Source organism: Oncorhynchus mykiss, chromosome 7 (assembly GCF_057628025.1).
Source record: "Oncorhynchus mykiss isolate SJ-2025 chromosome 7, ASM5762802v1, whole genome shotgun sequence".
Classification (NCBI taxonomy): domain Eukaryota; kingdom Metazoa; phylum Chordata; class Actinopteri; order Salmoniformes; family Salmonidae; genus Oncorhynchus; species Oncorhynchus mykiss.
This window is the reverse complement of record NC_143028.1, coordinates 5,352,434-5,367,439: the sequence shown is the minus strand read 5'-3', so window position 1 is coordinate 5,367,439 and position 15,006 is coordinate 5,352,434. Positions and strand designations below refer to the sequence as shown.

General features: G+C 42.8%; 1 protein-coding gene across 2 annotated transcripts; it reads left to right on the top strand.

Annotated features, from left to right (window-relative positions):
* The first annotated feature begins 1,745 nt into the window (after positions 1 to 1,745).
* Positions 1,746 to 7,040, top strand: LOC110527189 (protein jagunal homolog 1-B). Of its 2 annotated transcripts, none has more exons than XM_021608331.3 (3): positions 1,746 to 1,888; positions 4,120 to 4,229; positions 4,890 to 7,040. In XM_021608331.3, exons 2-3 carry the CDS (start codon positions 4,141 to 4,143, stop codon positions 5,353 to 5,355), a joined length of 555 nt encoding a protein of 184 aa, XP_021464006.1. In that variant the 5' UTR covers positions 1,746 to 1,888; positions 4,120 to 4,140; the 3' UTR covers positions 5,356 to 7,040. The 2 variants fall into 2 exon arrangements, with proteins under 2 accessions (XP_021464006.1, XP_090096082.1); XM_090239956.1 differs by having other exon boundaries at positions 1,761 to 1,888; positions 4,132 to 4,229.
* Positions 7,041 to 15,006: the final 7,966 nt, after the last annotated feature.

Sequence of the window (15,006 nt, the reverse complement as noted above, 5' to 3'; positions counted from 1 at the left end):
CCATCTGAACCGCTAAAAAGCACATGGAATCAGATATTTCAAACCACATTTCAAATCATCTTCATAGGTGGTATGAAATCAGATACAAATCTGAGTCCTGGCCATGCGACTTGAGTCTGAACTGACTAATCTGAGTCCTGGCCATGCGACTTGAGTCTGAACTGACTAATCTGAGTCCTGGCCATGCGACTTGAGTCTGAACTGACTAATCTGAGTCCTGGCCATGCGACTTGAGTCTGAACTGACTAATCTGACTTATTTGGCATATCTTGCTGCTTGCTGGCCACTCTGACAGTTTGACAAGAACATTTGGTAGCCAACTTGCTTGTTAATTGTTTACAAGCAAATTAGTGAATGTGCTACCTAGCGAGCTAGTTGCCTGCTATGGCTATCCAAAAAGGACTTGTTTTTAAAGTTGAATCATCTTATCCTTTGAGTTCTTACACTATGATTTTGAACATTTAAAGCAACTAGTAAACATCCATGGCAGGCATTGTTGTCACCTTACCCTGTTACATAACTTTTGAGCGATAGGAACCAGAGCACCACCACCAATCAGCCTACACCACAGCGCACACACCTGTCATTACTATGACAACTGCCATAGCCATGTCAGCAAATGACTGCTGTCTGAACATACACATATCTCATTTGGTCACTTGTAACTTACTGTTTGTACAGCCAATATTCCAAAACAAAACTGATTCGAGCATTAAGGCTTGCAGTGGTGACGAGGGTCCAACACATGCTATTGTTGGTTACTCACTGTTTTCAAAAAGATCATCATCATAATTTTTGTCAATACCTGTACAACACTGCATACACTCACAAAATTCAATATAATGCATTTGTTGCAAATGTTTACATAAAGAATAATTTATATTTGACAAACCACTAATTATGCATCTCTCATATATCATACAATACACTGCGGTGTTCTAGGTGTCACATTTATGGGCAGGTTGCAGCAGTGTGCAGGAGGGATAATTCAAGATGTGGGAAGTGTGAAGGAGGACATGGGACAGAGCAATGTGTAGTTTCGATGGGAAAAAAAATGTGTGTCAACTGTGCCCATGTTGCGGAGAATTGGAGGTGTCCGGTGCGAGAGAGGAGGGTTGAGGTGGCCAGGGTCAGAGTGGTGCAGAAGATGTCCTATTATGAGGCAGTGAAGAAAGTAGAGGAGGGTGGATCAAGGGTAAGGGATTCTGAGAGGATCCCTGTGAATAGTAGATCTGTGCCAGAACAGAGGGATAGGCCAATGAGTGATATACTGTATGTTTCAGTAAGGTTGGCTCCTTAGCAATGGTTATCAACTGTACCATGGTGATGGAATGTAAAGTCACAGAAAATATATGTTGTGGTGGCAGCTGCAGAAAAGTACCTGGGGGTACGAGATTTAACTTCAGAAGAGTTACAGGGTGTGTTGAGTGGTAGTGTCCCGTCCTCTCAGGTCGTTGGCCTGGGGTAGAATCAGATACGGTTAAAGTAGTGAAATAAGGTGGTGGGTTTTAATGAGTTTAATAAGGTTAGTTGGTAGGGTAATTAAAAATATTTTTTTATTTTTCCCATTTCCCCTTTTCCAATTTTGTATCACAAAGTGTAATGGATTTATAATATTGTTCAATGGATTTATAAAAGTTCAATTAACAAACTTATTTCGAACCTCACGAAGAAGAAGAAGATCATAGCCTTTCGCAATGAGCGTTTCTGTTTCCAACTATAGTATAACTTTTTGGATTGTCCCCCACTACCCTCCGTTCAGTCATCTGTCCAATCACAGACTGAATAGTCAACACTTCCGTATTGCACATGTCTACGGGAGAAAGGAGGAATGTCCACCGAGTTTCGTCATTGAAAGTGTAACGACTACGGTTGTACTGATCATACAGTAAGTATTACATTAACGTATGTCTAGCAAACGAAACTTTAGCTGCAGTTTGTTCTTGCAAGGTGTCTATGCCAATGAGACTTAAGCTAGCAGTACCACTAAGTTGGCAAGCTGGCTAGTTTAGTACAAACAGCTGGTCGATTTAGAAACTGCATACTAATAGCTGATGATGCTAGCTAGCTTGGTAACTTTAAAATTGTCTGGGTGACTTTTTACATTTTGACTTGTAACGTTACATTGTCATGCATTTCCCCACTCACAGTCCAGGACGAACTGTGAGCATGCTTGTTTAGTTTACAAGCAGCAGGTCGTTTTAAAAACGACATACTAATAGCTGATGATGCTTGCTAGCTAACTAACTCTTGTCTTAAAAAAACTGTATTGGAATCAGGCCGGTTGAATGTTTTAACACAAGCGCCTCTGGGCTCTTTCTAAATATCCCACAGGGGGGATTTAAATATTTGACTTCCTAACTAGAAATCATCCTCGCCTGGCCTGGCGTTATCTGATAAGCCAGCAGAAGGGGACAGGAAAGCAGAGGGTAGCCAAGCTAGTGTTAATCCACATGCCCATCATCCTCATGTGTCCACTGTCAAGTTCACTGGGTAACCTTTAGGAAAACTAGGAGGATCAGCTATGCTTTGCACAAGTCATTTCTGTATTTATGCCTCAACTAATCTATTAGTCTAATGCATAAACCTTATTCACCCAAGTCATAGACTGTTATCTGTACTACCGCACGGCAGGCTGTACCTACTGCCAACAGGACCCTGAACAGCTTCTACTCCTTAGCCATAAGACTGTTATCTGTACTACCGCACGGCAGGCGGTACCTACTGCCAACAGGACCCTGAACAGCTTCTACTCCTTAGCCATAAGACTGTTATCTGTACTACCGCACGGCAGGCGGTACCTACTGCCAACAGGACCCTGAACAGCTTCTACTCCTTAGCCATAAGACTGTTATCTGTACTACCGCACGGCAGGCGGTACCTACTGCCAACAGGACCCTGAACAGCTTCTACTCCTTAGCCATAAGACTGTTATCTGTACTACCGCACGGCAGGCGGTACCTACTGCAAACAGGACCCTGAACAGCTTCTACTCCTTAGCCATAAGACTGTTATCTGTACTACCGCACGGCAGGCGGTACCTACTGCCAACAGGACCCTGAACAGCTTCTACTCCTTAGCCATAAGACTGTTATCTGTACTACCGCACGGCAGGCGGTACCTACTGCCAACAGGACCCTGAACAGCTTCTACTCCTTAGCCATAAGACTGTTTGTTATCTGTACTACCGCACGGCAGGCGGTACCTCCTGCCAACAGGACCCTGAACAGCATCTACCCCTTAGCCATAAGACTGTTAAATAGTAACCAAATAGCTACCTTTTGAGTCATCACATATGCTGCTGATACTGCTTATTATCTATCCTGTTGCCTAAACACTTTACCCCTACCTATATGTAAATATCTACCTCAATTACATTGACTTGGTACTGGTACTCAGTTTATATAGCCAAGTCATCGTTACTCAGTACTGGTACCCCATTATTTTGTCAGGTTGTAATTGACTCAGTACTGGTACCCCGTGTATATAGTCATGTTATCATTGACTCGGTACTGGTACTCTGTGTGTATATATGTAACCGATGTGAAATGGCTAGCTAGTTAGCGGTGGTGCGCGCTAATAGTGTTTCAATCGGTGACGTCACTCTCAGACCTTGAAGAAGTTGTTCCCCTTGCTCTGCAAGGGCTGAGGCTTTTGTGGAGCGATGGGTAATGATGCTTCGTGGGTGTCAGTTGTTGATGTGTGCAGAGGGTTCCTGGTTCGGGGACGGACAAAATTTATACTGTTACATATAGCTAAGTATCGTTACTCATTGTGTATTTATTCTTTGTTATCATCTTTCTGTTATTGTTCTATTTTTCTCTCTGCATTGTGGGAAGGGCCCGTAAGTAAGCATTTCACTGTTAGTCTACACCTGTTTACAGTGCATGTGACTAATGCAATTATTAATTCATTGGTATCGCTCATTTCATACAAATTGTATTAGTTCTGTTATTTTAAAGGCTAGTTGTCTAATGTAATTAGACTGCCATTAGGTTACAATGTCTTCGAGAGTGATAGCGAATGCTGTATACTTATCTGCAGTTGTGAAATAACTAATGAGCACTAATGAACACCTTAGAAAGCTCTAACACAATGAATGACATGTTTTACTTTGAGTTTTTTGGACAGGCGGTAACCATGGCTTCCCGAGCTGGACCTCGAGCTACTGGCACAGATGGAAGTGACTTTCAGCACCGCGAGAGAGTGGCCTCACACTACCAGATGAGGTTCGCTCTCATTGCAAAAATCTCTGAAGTTGGTGACTTTTATCTCCCTCACCAACTTTAAATATCTGCTATCTGAGCAGCTAACCGATCGCTGCAGCTGTACATAGTCCATCGGTATATAGCCCACCCAATTTACCTACCTCATCCCCATACTGTTTTTATTTTATTTACTTTTCTTCTCTTTTCCACACCAGTATCTCTACCTGCACATGTTCATCTAATCATTTATCACTCCAGTGTTAATCTGCCAAATTGTAATTATTCGCTCCTATGGCCTATTTATTGCCTACCTCCTCATGCCTTTTACACACAAAGTATATAGATTCTTTTTTTTCTACTGTTTTTGACTTGTTAATTGTTTACTCCATGTGTAACTCTGTGTTGTTGTCTGTTCACACTGCTATGCTTTATCTTGGCCAGGTCACAGTTGCAAATGAGAACTTGTTCTCAACTAGCCTACCTGGTTAAATAAAGGTGAAATAAAAATAACATTTGAATGTTTTTGCATTTTAGTCATTTAGCAGACGCTCTTATCCAGACCGGATTACAGGAGCGATTAGGGTTAAGTGCCTACATAAAAACAAGATGACAGGTTTTGTTCACAGTGACCCATTTGAAACATTACATGTTCTTGTGCTTCTCCTCTGTCTTTCTCATTAGTGTCGCCCTCAAGTCCGAGATCCGTAAGCTGAACATCGTCCATGTTCTGATCTGGCTCCTCTTAGCTGCCCAGGTGACAGTGAGCCAGCTGAACCTAGTGTCCCACAGTGTGGTGGCTGCTCCCTACCAGTGGGAGTACCCCTACTTGCTCAGTATCATCCCCTCCCTCTTCAGCTTCATGGCCCTGCCCAAAAACAACATCAGCTACCTGGTGATCTCCATGATCAGTGCCGGCCTCTTCTGCATAGCACCGCTCATCTACGGGGGCATGGAGATGTTCCCGGTGGCCCAGCAGCTGTACCGCCACGGCAAGGCCTACCGCTTCATCTTCGGCTTCTCTGCCGTGTCCGTCATGTACCTGGTGATGGTGATCGCGGTGCAGGTGCACGGCTGGCAGATCTACTACAGCAAGAAGCTGCTGGACGCCTGGTTCACCTCCACACAAGACAAGAAGAAGAAATTATGATAGAGGACTAAATTATTTAAACAACTGACAAGGAATGACTATTGCTGCCTGCCACTGTCTGACACCACTTCTAGGCCCATCTTCCATCTATATTTGAATTCTACATCCCCATCTCGCCATCCCTAATTGATAGTTGTAGGACTAATTGGAATACTCAGCAGGCTGTCCTGTCGTCTTCCTGGTAAACCCTCTAACCTCCATTATCTCATCTCCTGGCTCTGGAGCCTGTAGACTGATTAAGACTTGAGTTGTCTATCTGAGACTCCAGGGTTTAATGTTGACCCGTCCTGCTGCGTTAGAAACCCATCCTCTTATATCTCATCCTGATCTATGGAGCTGGCTGCCATAATCTGTCCTGCAAGGGATAGTACGCTAGTTACTGTACCTCCAGTCTTAGACATACGTTCTAATTATCGCTCCTTCCTCCACAAGTTTGCACTTGTTCACTGATTTGAAAGGAAATGACTGGAATAATAAATATGGTAGAAACTCTCACTAGACCAGGGATAGGCACCTTTGATGGGGTGGGGACCACAAAACATCTGAACTCATCATGCCGCAGTAGCTCGCGGGTCTACCTAACCTTGGGGCGGCAGGTAGCCTAGTGGTTAGAGCGTTGGATAAGTAACTGAAAGGTTGCAAGATCAAATCCCTGAGCTGACAAGGTAAAAATCTGTTGTTCTGCCTGTTGTTCTGTTCCTACGCTGTCATTGAAAATAAGAATTTGTTCTTAACTGACTTGCCTGGTTAAATAAATAAACTCATCCATACCCACACATCCAGTCAGAGCCGGCCCTAGCCTTTTGGGTGCCCCAAGTGGAATTTTGTGTGCACAAAGTTTTAGCGCCCCCCCCCCCCCCCCCCCAATGACAATGGAGAGGAAAAAAGTATGTTTTAGAATTAATTTCCTGATATTCTACACAATTTGCCATGGCGAGGAGAGATTTTGTAACTTAACTAATTTCATGGAATTCTAATAATTTGCAATTGGGTGGAGAGAAATGTGCAGTTTTTCAGCTAATTTCTTGAAATTTCTCACCCAACTTTTTATTATGATATCTGAGTGAGAATGACCTTCCCCATTTGGTAATTCGACCATGATTACTACAAGTTTAGATCGCTGGCTAGACTATTTTACCAGTCTAAACAAATGTTTGCTGACATGGGCTAATTGAGTGACTATCAGAGACTAACATAACAAGAGAGAAACTGCTGATGCACAACCAAACATTGAAATTGCACCTTGTGTTTTCTTCTATTCTAACTTTCAACAAGTTATTGAACCCGACTGAGTTCCTCATTCTTTTCCTTTCATTTTTGGAAATGTATTTGCGGGCCTACACCAGACCAGCAGTTCACCATCCCTGCTATGGACAGTGCCTCTGCGAATCCAATGTTTTTAGATTTGTGGGTGAAATAGTGAACGAGTGTACACTTCAGGAGGCAGACGTTATAATTGGGACATACCCAAGACTAGATCAGGACATAATGTGGCCTTAAAGAGAGGAGCCATCCAGAGCTGAACGGAAAGGGTTAAGAGAAAGGCAAGAGCAGTGGTCAGATTGCATCCATATTGTTGTGTGCTGCTGTCAATGCACATTTTCATGTTGACAGTACTCAACAATTCAATTGTTTCTAAATGAGATGTACATTGTTAAATAACAATAAATGGCTATGCTGTAGCAGCTTTGCGTATGGGAGATTATTGAATGAATTACATGAATTAATAATGTCAATGTAAAGGCATCATTTGTCATCTCTGCAGTTGGGTTCATCTGTCTTATTACCATGGTTACTTAAGGAACAACTTCCTTTCATTGGAACAGTTTTCTCTTAGTATATGATGAGTTTTGTGTTACATGTACTTCAGCGTTGAACCCATGTCCTAGAGAAGTACACCTTCTAGTGGCCTCAAATTCTAATCCAGACCTCCAAGACAGTTATCACTTTTTATTCTAACCCTCGAATCAGGAGATCTAATTACACCTGCTCCAGTGGAAAATTTTTTTTCTGTTTACCAAAACATGTACTGTACCTTTCCAGCTGCAACAAATAATGTTTTGCAGAGAAGGGTAATGCTATTGGTTGACTGGTCCTCACAGTATTCATCCATGTGTATCTAATGTATTCATCCAGTCATGTCTGATCTATTTACCAAAAAATGTACTTTGTTGTCTTTACTGATCCTGTTGACAACGTGCGTTGTGTTGAAACCAATGTAAAGTACTGTCCCCTTAATTTCAATACTAAATCATTATCTGGTACCTGCATGTTAATGCAGACTCTGTAATAATAATAATATATGACCTTACTGATTTTACAATTTGGTTTATGAATTTTAAAGTTTGGTTTATAGTCAATGATTGAAGAATGTTTTGTCTGTGCTGTGACGGATACAGTTGTTGTGTCTTTGGCTATGCCGGATTAGGTGATATGACATGCTGTTCTATAAAATAATTTCTCTGTAATTAATATTACCTGATTTAAGATAATCAGCTAAATAATTACCTAGAAAGTCGGGGCACCACGAAATAATGTTTATAGAGCTGTTATCTTCCGAATAAACTCTTAAAGACCTGGTAATCCTTTATATCAATAGCAGTCAATATTTAATCGTTGTCTTATTCAGTCTCATCTGAAAGTTGTAAATTCTTGGTTATCTTCACGAATCCTGGCTAACAAGTTGAATCAGCAATACAAAATTTGGTTTATTTATTTACTAAATACCTAAATAATCTCACAGAATTACATCTACACAGAATGGATCATATTACAAATTATGTCAAAGAAAAACGTCCCTAGCGGACGGAACAGATATGACGGCTGGTTACACAAAGAAAGGGGGTTGGGTTTTGAATGAAAGAATGAAAGAGCGGGAAGATCGGGCTGTAGGCAGCTACTCTCGTAAATACAGAATCTTATGCATTCTAAATAACCGCCCATTTGGAAAAGGAAAATGCAATAAATATTTACTCTGAGCTTCGATCGGTTGGTGTCTGGTGGTAGAACGGATACTTGGTAGTACCGTCGTTGTGTGGTAGGACTGATACTCTGTCCTTCCTCTCCTAGCCCACGTCTACAGTTTCTGCGCTAACGCAATGGCTAGGAGGTATCACTTCTTTAGTGAATAAGAGTTCAAAGTTCATACCAAGTTGCCATACTTTAAGCTCATGCTATATTCTGGCTGGTATAGTCAAAATTCATCCTTCCGGCGTATAGGTCGTCACCTTCACATTGGAATTCGATGCTAATTTTGTTGGCTTAGTTCTGTAGGTGGTCTTTGTCATTTCAACATGGGGACCTCAAGTCCGCACGTCCTTGGAACTGAAAGTTACATTTTCATAAAGGGGCTTATATAGGGTTGGGAGAGAGGGCCGTGTTTCATAGTTTACAACCGATGTCTGTTCACATGGGCGGGGCCACTGACTTGAGCATAGTTCACTCATGAAAACCAATTCTCTCATTTAGAAGCTAATAAATACATTTGCAAAAATGTCTAAAAACCTCTTTTCGCTTTGTCATTATGGGGTATTGTTTTTACATTGATGAGGAAACAATTGTATTTATTCCATTTTAGAATAAGACTGTAAGGTAACAAAATGTGTAAAAGGTCAGGGGTCTGAATACTTTCCAAATACTCTGAATATGGCTGCATGCATGGGCTCCTGAGTGGCACAGAGGTCTAAGGCACTGCATCTCAGGTCTAGAGGCGTCATTACAAACCCTGGTTCGATTCCAGGCTGTCTCTGATTGGGAGTCACATAGGCCAGCGTACAGTGTCGTCCGGGATTGGCCGGGGTAGACCGTCGTTAGAAATAAGAATGAATTCTTAGCTCACTTGCCTAGTTAAATAAAATGCAAAACTACCAGGCAATAACAACATTCTCTCCTTTAGGACTGCCTGCGGTTGTGGTGGCCCTCACCTTAGGAATTAGTTACAGAGTGGATGATCCACTGGGTTACAGGCAGGAGGAATTGAGTCAATACTGTACTATACTACTCTATACTATACTGCTTCTCTGTATTATACTGTACTGCCCATAGGAAAACAATCTGTTGTTCACTCGGATATCCTCCAGATCTTTTGTGACTACCTAGAGCTTCTCAATTTGGAATCATTCTGTGACCATTTGTGTCTGGGTTATTGCTCCTAAAGTCCCCCTGGGAAAAATATTGAGATGTTAGAGACTTCTATGATACATATATAGGACACATGAATTGAATTGAGATTATCGTTTTAGCATTATTCGAGAAGTATGATCAGCAGAGGTCTCATCATTGTAAACCGTTGAGCTCATCCTTGCCTCTGTTATTTTAGAGGAGCAATAATGATAAGTTCCTGAGACAAGTTTGAGACTTTTATTAGTCTAATGATCTTTGTCTGAGGGGATCATTTCAGAAATGTCTAAGAAGTATGAGCCATAAAGGAGATCTCTACATTGTATGTGCATCCTCGTCTCATTTATTTCTCTTAAAATTACTACAGAAGCTATACATCAGCTTGATTAATGAGATGAGACAATTGATAATTTAATTTGTTAGCATTCATTTGCAGTATTAATGATTAGCTGTTCAAAACAAGAATGAAAACTGATACAGTTCAACAAATGTATTCAACAGTGCTTATTATATCAACAAAGCATCTCACTTTTCATTCCCATCCATCCTAATTTGCTGTAGGCAGTTAAGTAACAAAGTAACCTAGCTTTGAGAAAATACTTAGAATTCCGCTGACCTTCTTCCGGTCGAGGACTCGCTTCCTCTCGGGGATCTTGCCATGGCGTCCAAAGGCAAATGAATTGACACATTCTTCCACTGAGAAAAAACGGTCAAAAAGGATCTGAAACAGATGCAAGAAATCTTGCCTAGATGCCTGATGGATGGCAGCAAGGTGGAAGGATGAGAGGAACATGCCACTGTCAGGAAACAACTCTCGCTCGCCGGACAGCACCGATGGCTTTCTCTCCTGTAGCTCACAATGTTGCTCTCCAACGATGTGCAGCTCTCGGATCTGGACTGGGTCTGAGATGAGACAATAGCACATACAGTACATTCATTATTATTAGGCCCAATCACTCTTCCAAATGTAAAAAAAAAACCACCAGAAATGGGGTTGGAGAAGTTGTTCAAAATTATTTACAATTCAACTTCACAAAATAAAGTTTGATAGGTGACATGATATTAATTACTTACCTATACTCAAAATGACTTCCTCCACCCTTCCCTTGTCACACAGGATTTTTTTCAACCTCATACCTGCAACCATCACATAGCTGCCGTGCGGCTGGTGTGTGCTGTCCCACTGAGGCTGGTGCTTTCCATCCATTGGGGGCTGGTGAGTGCTGTCCCACAGGGGCTGGTGAATTCCATCCATTGGGGGCTGGTGAGTGCTGTCCCACTGGGGCTGGTGAATTCCATCCATTGGGGGCTGGTGAGTGCTGTCCCACAGGGGCTGGTGAATTCCATCCATTGGGGGCTGGTGAGTGCTGTCCCACTGGGGCTGGTGAATTCCATCCATTGGGGGCTGGTGAGAGCTGTCCCACTGGGGCTGGTGAATTCCATCCATTGGGGGCTGGTGAGTGCTGTCCCACTGGGGCTGGTGAATTCCATCCATTGGGGGCTGGTGAGTGCTGTCCCACTGGGGCTAGGGGAAGATGTCCCTGATCTGCTGGTGGATGCTGTCTCACCAGGGTGGGTGTGTCCTGTCCCATAGGGGTTGGGGAATGCTGTCCAACTGGGGTTGGTGCATGCTGTTCAATTGGGGCTGGTTGATGCTGTCTCACCAGGGTGAGTGCATTGCCACCATAGAGATGGACAGGCTGTGTTTTGTCTGCAGAGAGTAGGTATTGATCTGACATCTTCACCGTGTTCAGACAGTGGGCTCCTCAATTATTACAGTGTCACTTGAACACTGAGCTTAAATGTTCAGATGTGGGTGACTGACATACTGTTGGTTGAGGTGGGAAGCCCTTCTCTTGCTTGTCCATATCTAAGAATCTGTCATTGTTTTTCTTTCAAACCTTTTTTTCAATCTGGTCTGGCTGCCCAGTGTATTCAACAGTGGCCTTGTAAAATCTGCCGTCTGACCACTTGGCTAGAATGGTTACTCCTGACCTAAGATCTTGCAGCTGTCTGATAGGAACTGCCTCTTCACCTAGAATATCAGATGTTTGGAAGATTTTTGCAGTGCATCCATTCTCAAACCTCACAAAAGCAAAATGTCCTGAAAGAGAAATTGAATACAAGGAGAGAAAATGTTAAAGCCCTATGTTACTCAAAAGATCACTGGTTGAGACACATGAAAAGAGACACATAAATGCACATCATATTCTCCTGGTGCTTATCCTACAGGTAGCAGACATTCATATGATTTCAGATTAGTGCAGTACGTACCAGAATGCTCATTTGGGTCCAATTCTGGAGACATATCCTACACTTTCTTTGTGGAAAACCTTTGTCTCTATGGAGGAAAATTCTTCTTAGCTGCAAACCCAGTTATAGCTATATTACTGTAGCTACATGCAGCTGGCTGCTCAGAAATACAACAGCATGTTATCATTTTCCATTTTGATATAGCCCTGAAAATGATATATTACATATATTATTATTTCACCTTGGGGTACGAACATTTAATCGTTCACAGTGTATTCAGTTGATTATTATTCTTACCTTCTTTACTTAGCAAATTCAAACTATCTGCGGCAAGGATCTGCGTGGATCTGTGGATCACTCATCGTCAGCATCAGCAAAGCAATGACCCCAATCTTAATTCCAACCGTCTTTCACGTGGGTCTTTGACTGGCATCCAATCACATTTCAAGTAAAGTCATCCAATGAGTTATATGTTCTTTGAAATAAACGCGAAACAGGGTTGATTAGGTAGTTGCCAGGGAGCAAATACACGTTATATCAAATCAAATTTCTTTATATAGCCCTTCTTACATCAGCTGATATCTCAAAGTGCTGTACAGAAACCCAGCCTAAAACCCCAAACTGCAAGCAATGCAGATGTAGAAGCACGGTGGCTAGGAAAAACTCCCTAGAAAGGCCAAAACCTAGGAAGAAACCTAGAGAGGAACCAGACTATGAGGGGTGGCCAGTCCTCTTCTGGCTGTGCCGGGTGGAGATTATAACAGAACATGGCCAAGATGCCATAAATGACCAGCATGGTCAAATAATAATAATCACAGTGGTTGTTGAGGGTGCAGCAAGTCAGCACCTCAGGAGAAAATGTCAGTTGGCTTTTCATAGCCGATCATTAAGAGTATCTCTACCACTCCTGCTGTCTCTAGAGAGTTGAAAACAGCAGGTCTGGGACAGGTAGCACGTCCGGTGAAAAAGGTCAGGGTTCCATAGCCGCAGGCAGAACAGTTGAAACTGGAGCAGCAGCACTGCCAGGTGGACTGGGGATAGCAAGGAGTCATCATGCCAGGTAGTCCTGAGGCATGGTCCTAGGGCTCAGGTCCTCCGAGAGAGAGAAAGAAAGAGAGAAAGAGAATTAGAGAGAGCAAACTTAAATTCACACAGGACACCGGATAAGACAGGAGAAGTACTCCAGATATATCAAACTGACCCTAGCCCCCTGACACATAAACTACTGCAGCATAAATACTGGAGGCTGAGACAGGAGGGGTCAGGACACCGATGATACTACCCGGACAGGGCCAAACAAGAAGGATATAACCCCACCCACTTTGCCACAGCCCCCACACCACTAGAGGGATATCTTCAACCACCAACTTACCATCCTGAGACAAGGCCGAGTATAGCCCTCAAAGATCTCCGCCACGGCACAACCCAAGGGGGGGCGCCAACCCAGACAGGAAGATCACGTCAGTGACTCAACCCACTCAAGTGACGCACCCCTCCCAGAGACGGCATGGAAGAGCACCAGTAAGCCAGTGACTCAGCCCCTGTAATAGGGTTAGAGGCAGAGAATCCCAGTGGAAAGAGGGGAACCGGCCAGGCAGAGACAGCTAGGGCGGTTCGTTGCTCCAGAGTCTTTCCGTTCACCTTCACACTCCTGGGCCAGACTACACTCAATCATATGACCCACTGAAGAGATGAGTCTACGTCTCTCACATGGGTAGACAGACCGTTCCATAAACATGGTGCTCTATAGGAGAAAGCCCTGCCTCCAGCTGTTTGCTTAGAAATTTTAGGGACAATAAGGAGGCCTGCATCTTGTGACAGTAGCGTACGTGTAGGTATGTACGGCAGGACCAAATCGGAAAGATAGGTAGGAGCAAGCCCATGTAATGCTTTGTAGGTTAGCAGTAAAACCTTGAAATCAGCCCTTGCCTTAACAGGAAGCCAGTGTAGGGAGGCTAGCACGGGAGTAATATGATCACATTTTTTGGTTCTAGTCAGGATTCTAGCAGCCGTATTTAGCACTAACTGAAGTTTATTTAGTGCTTTATCCAGGTAGCCGGAAAGTAGAGCATTGCAGTAGTCTAACCTAGAAGTAACAAAAGCATGGATACATTTTTCTGCATAATTTTTGGACAGAAAGTTTCTGATTTTTGCAATGTTACGTAGATGGAAAAAAGCTGTCCTTGAAAAAGTCTTGATATGTTCGTCAAAAGAGAGATCAGGGTCCAGAGTAATGCCGAGGTCCTTCACAGTTTTATTTGAGACAACTGTACAACCATCAAGATTAATTGTCAGATTCAACAGAAGATCTTTGTTTCTTGGGACCTAGAACAAATATCTCTGTTTTGTCCGAGTTTAAAAGTAGAAAGTTTGCAGCCATCCACTTCCTTATGTCTGAAACACAGGCTTCTAGCGAGGGCAATTTTGGGGCTTCACCATGTTTCATTGAAATATGAAATATTGTTATATGATTTTGCCAGGGAGCTTGTACAAACTCACAGGGAAAAGTTGCATCAGTGTTTGCAAGAGCTAACTAAGTAAAATATAGTTATCTTTTTGTATTAGTAATGCAAGTTTATCACATAATATACTTCAGTCGAGACCCCCATGCATATTGAATTACAATATAACGTTTGCCTAGCTGGTAGCCTTAGTATTTCAGCATATGTGTGTACTGTATATAAGGGACAAAATTCCTAACAATTTAATTTGGTAATGCATATTAGTGTTGCATCTTGAATCTTTATAAGATGTATTAGGCCTACGAATCTTGATGATATTGTGTGAGTTGTGGCACTGGGCTAGCTGTAATTAATTGTATCTCTATTGAATAATATTGGAGACTCAAAATGACAAGACCAGAGCCTGGAAGCCGATGGAGAAGAAAGATGAATAAAGACAATTCTGGGCCACTTAAACGACCAAGACGGACTGCACACATCAGGACAGAACACGCCCGCCCCATCAGGGCAGAACACACCCGCCCCATCAGGGCAGAACACACCCGCCCCATCAGGACAGAACACACCCGCCCCATCAGGATGGATCGACGCACCAGCCCCATCAGGACAGAACACACCCTGCCTGGAGGACTTGATAACAGATAAGGGCAGAACACACCCGCTGCATTAGGACAGGACACACCCGCTTCATTAGGACAGCACGACGGATGAACAATATTTAAGTAAATTATATGTTCTTATTCCACTTCCTATATTTTATATTAGAACCCTCTTGTACTAGAAACATATTTGCATGAACATCTAATTTGCTTTTATC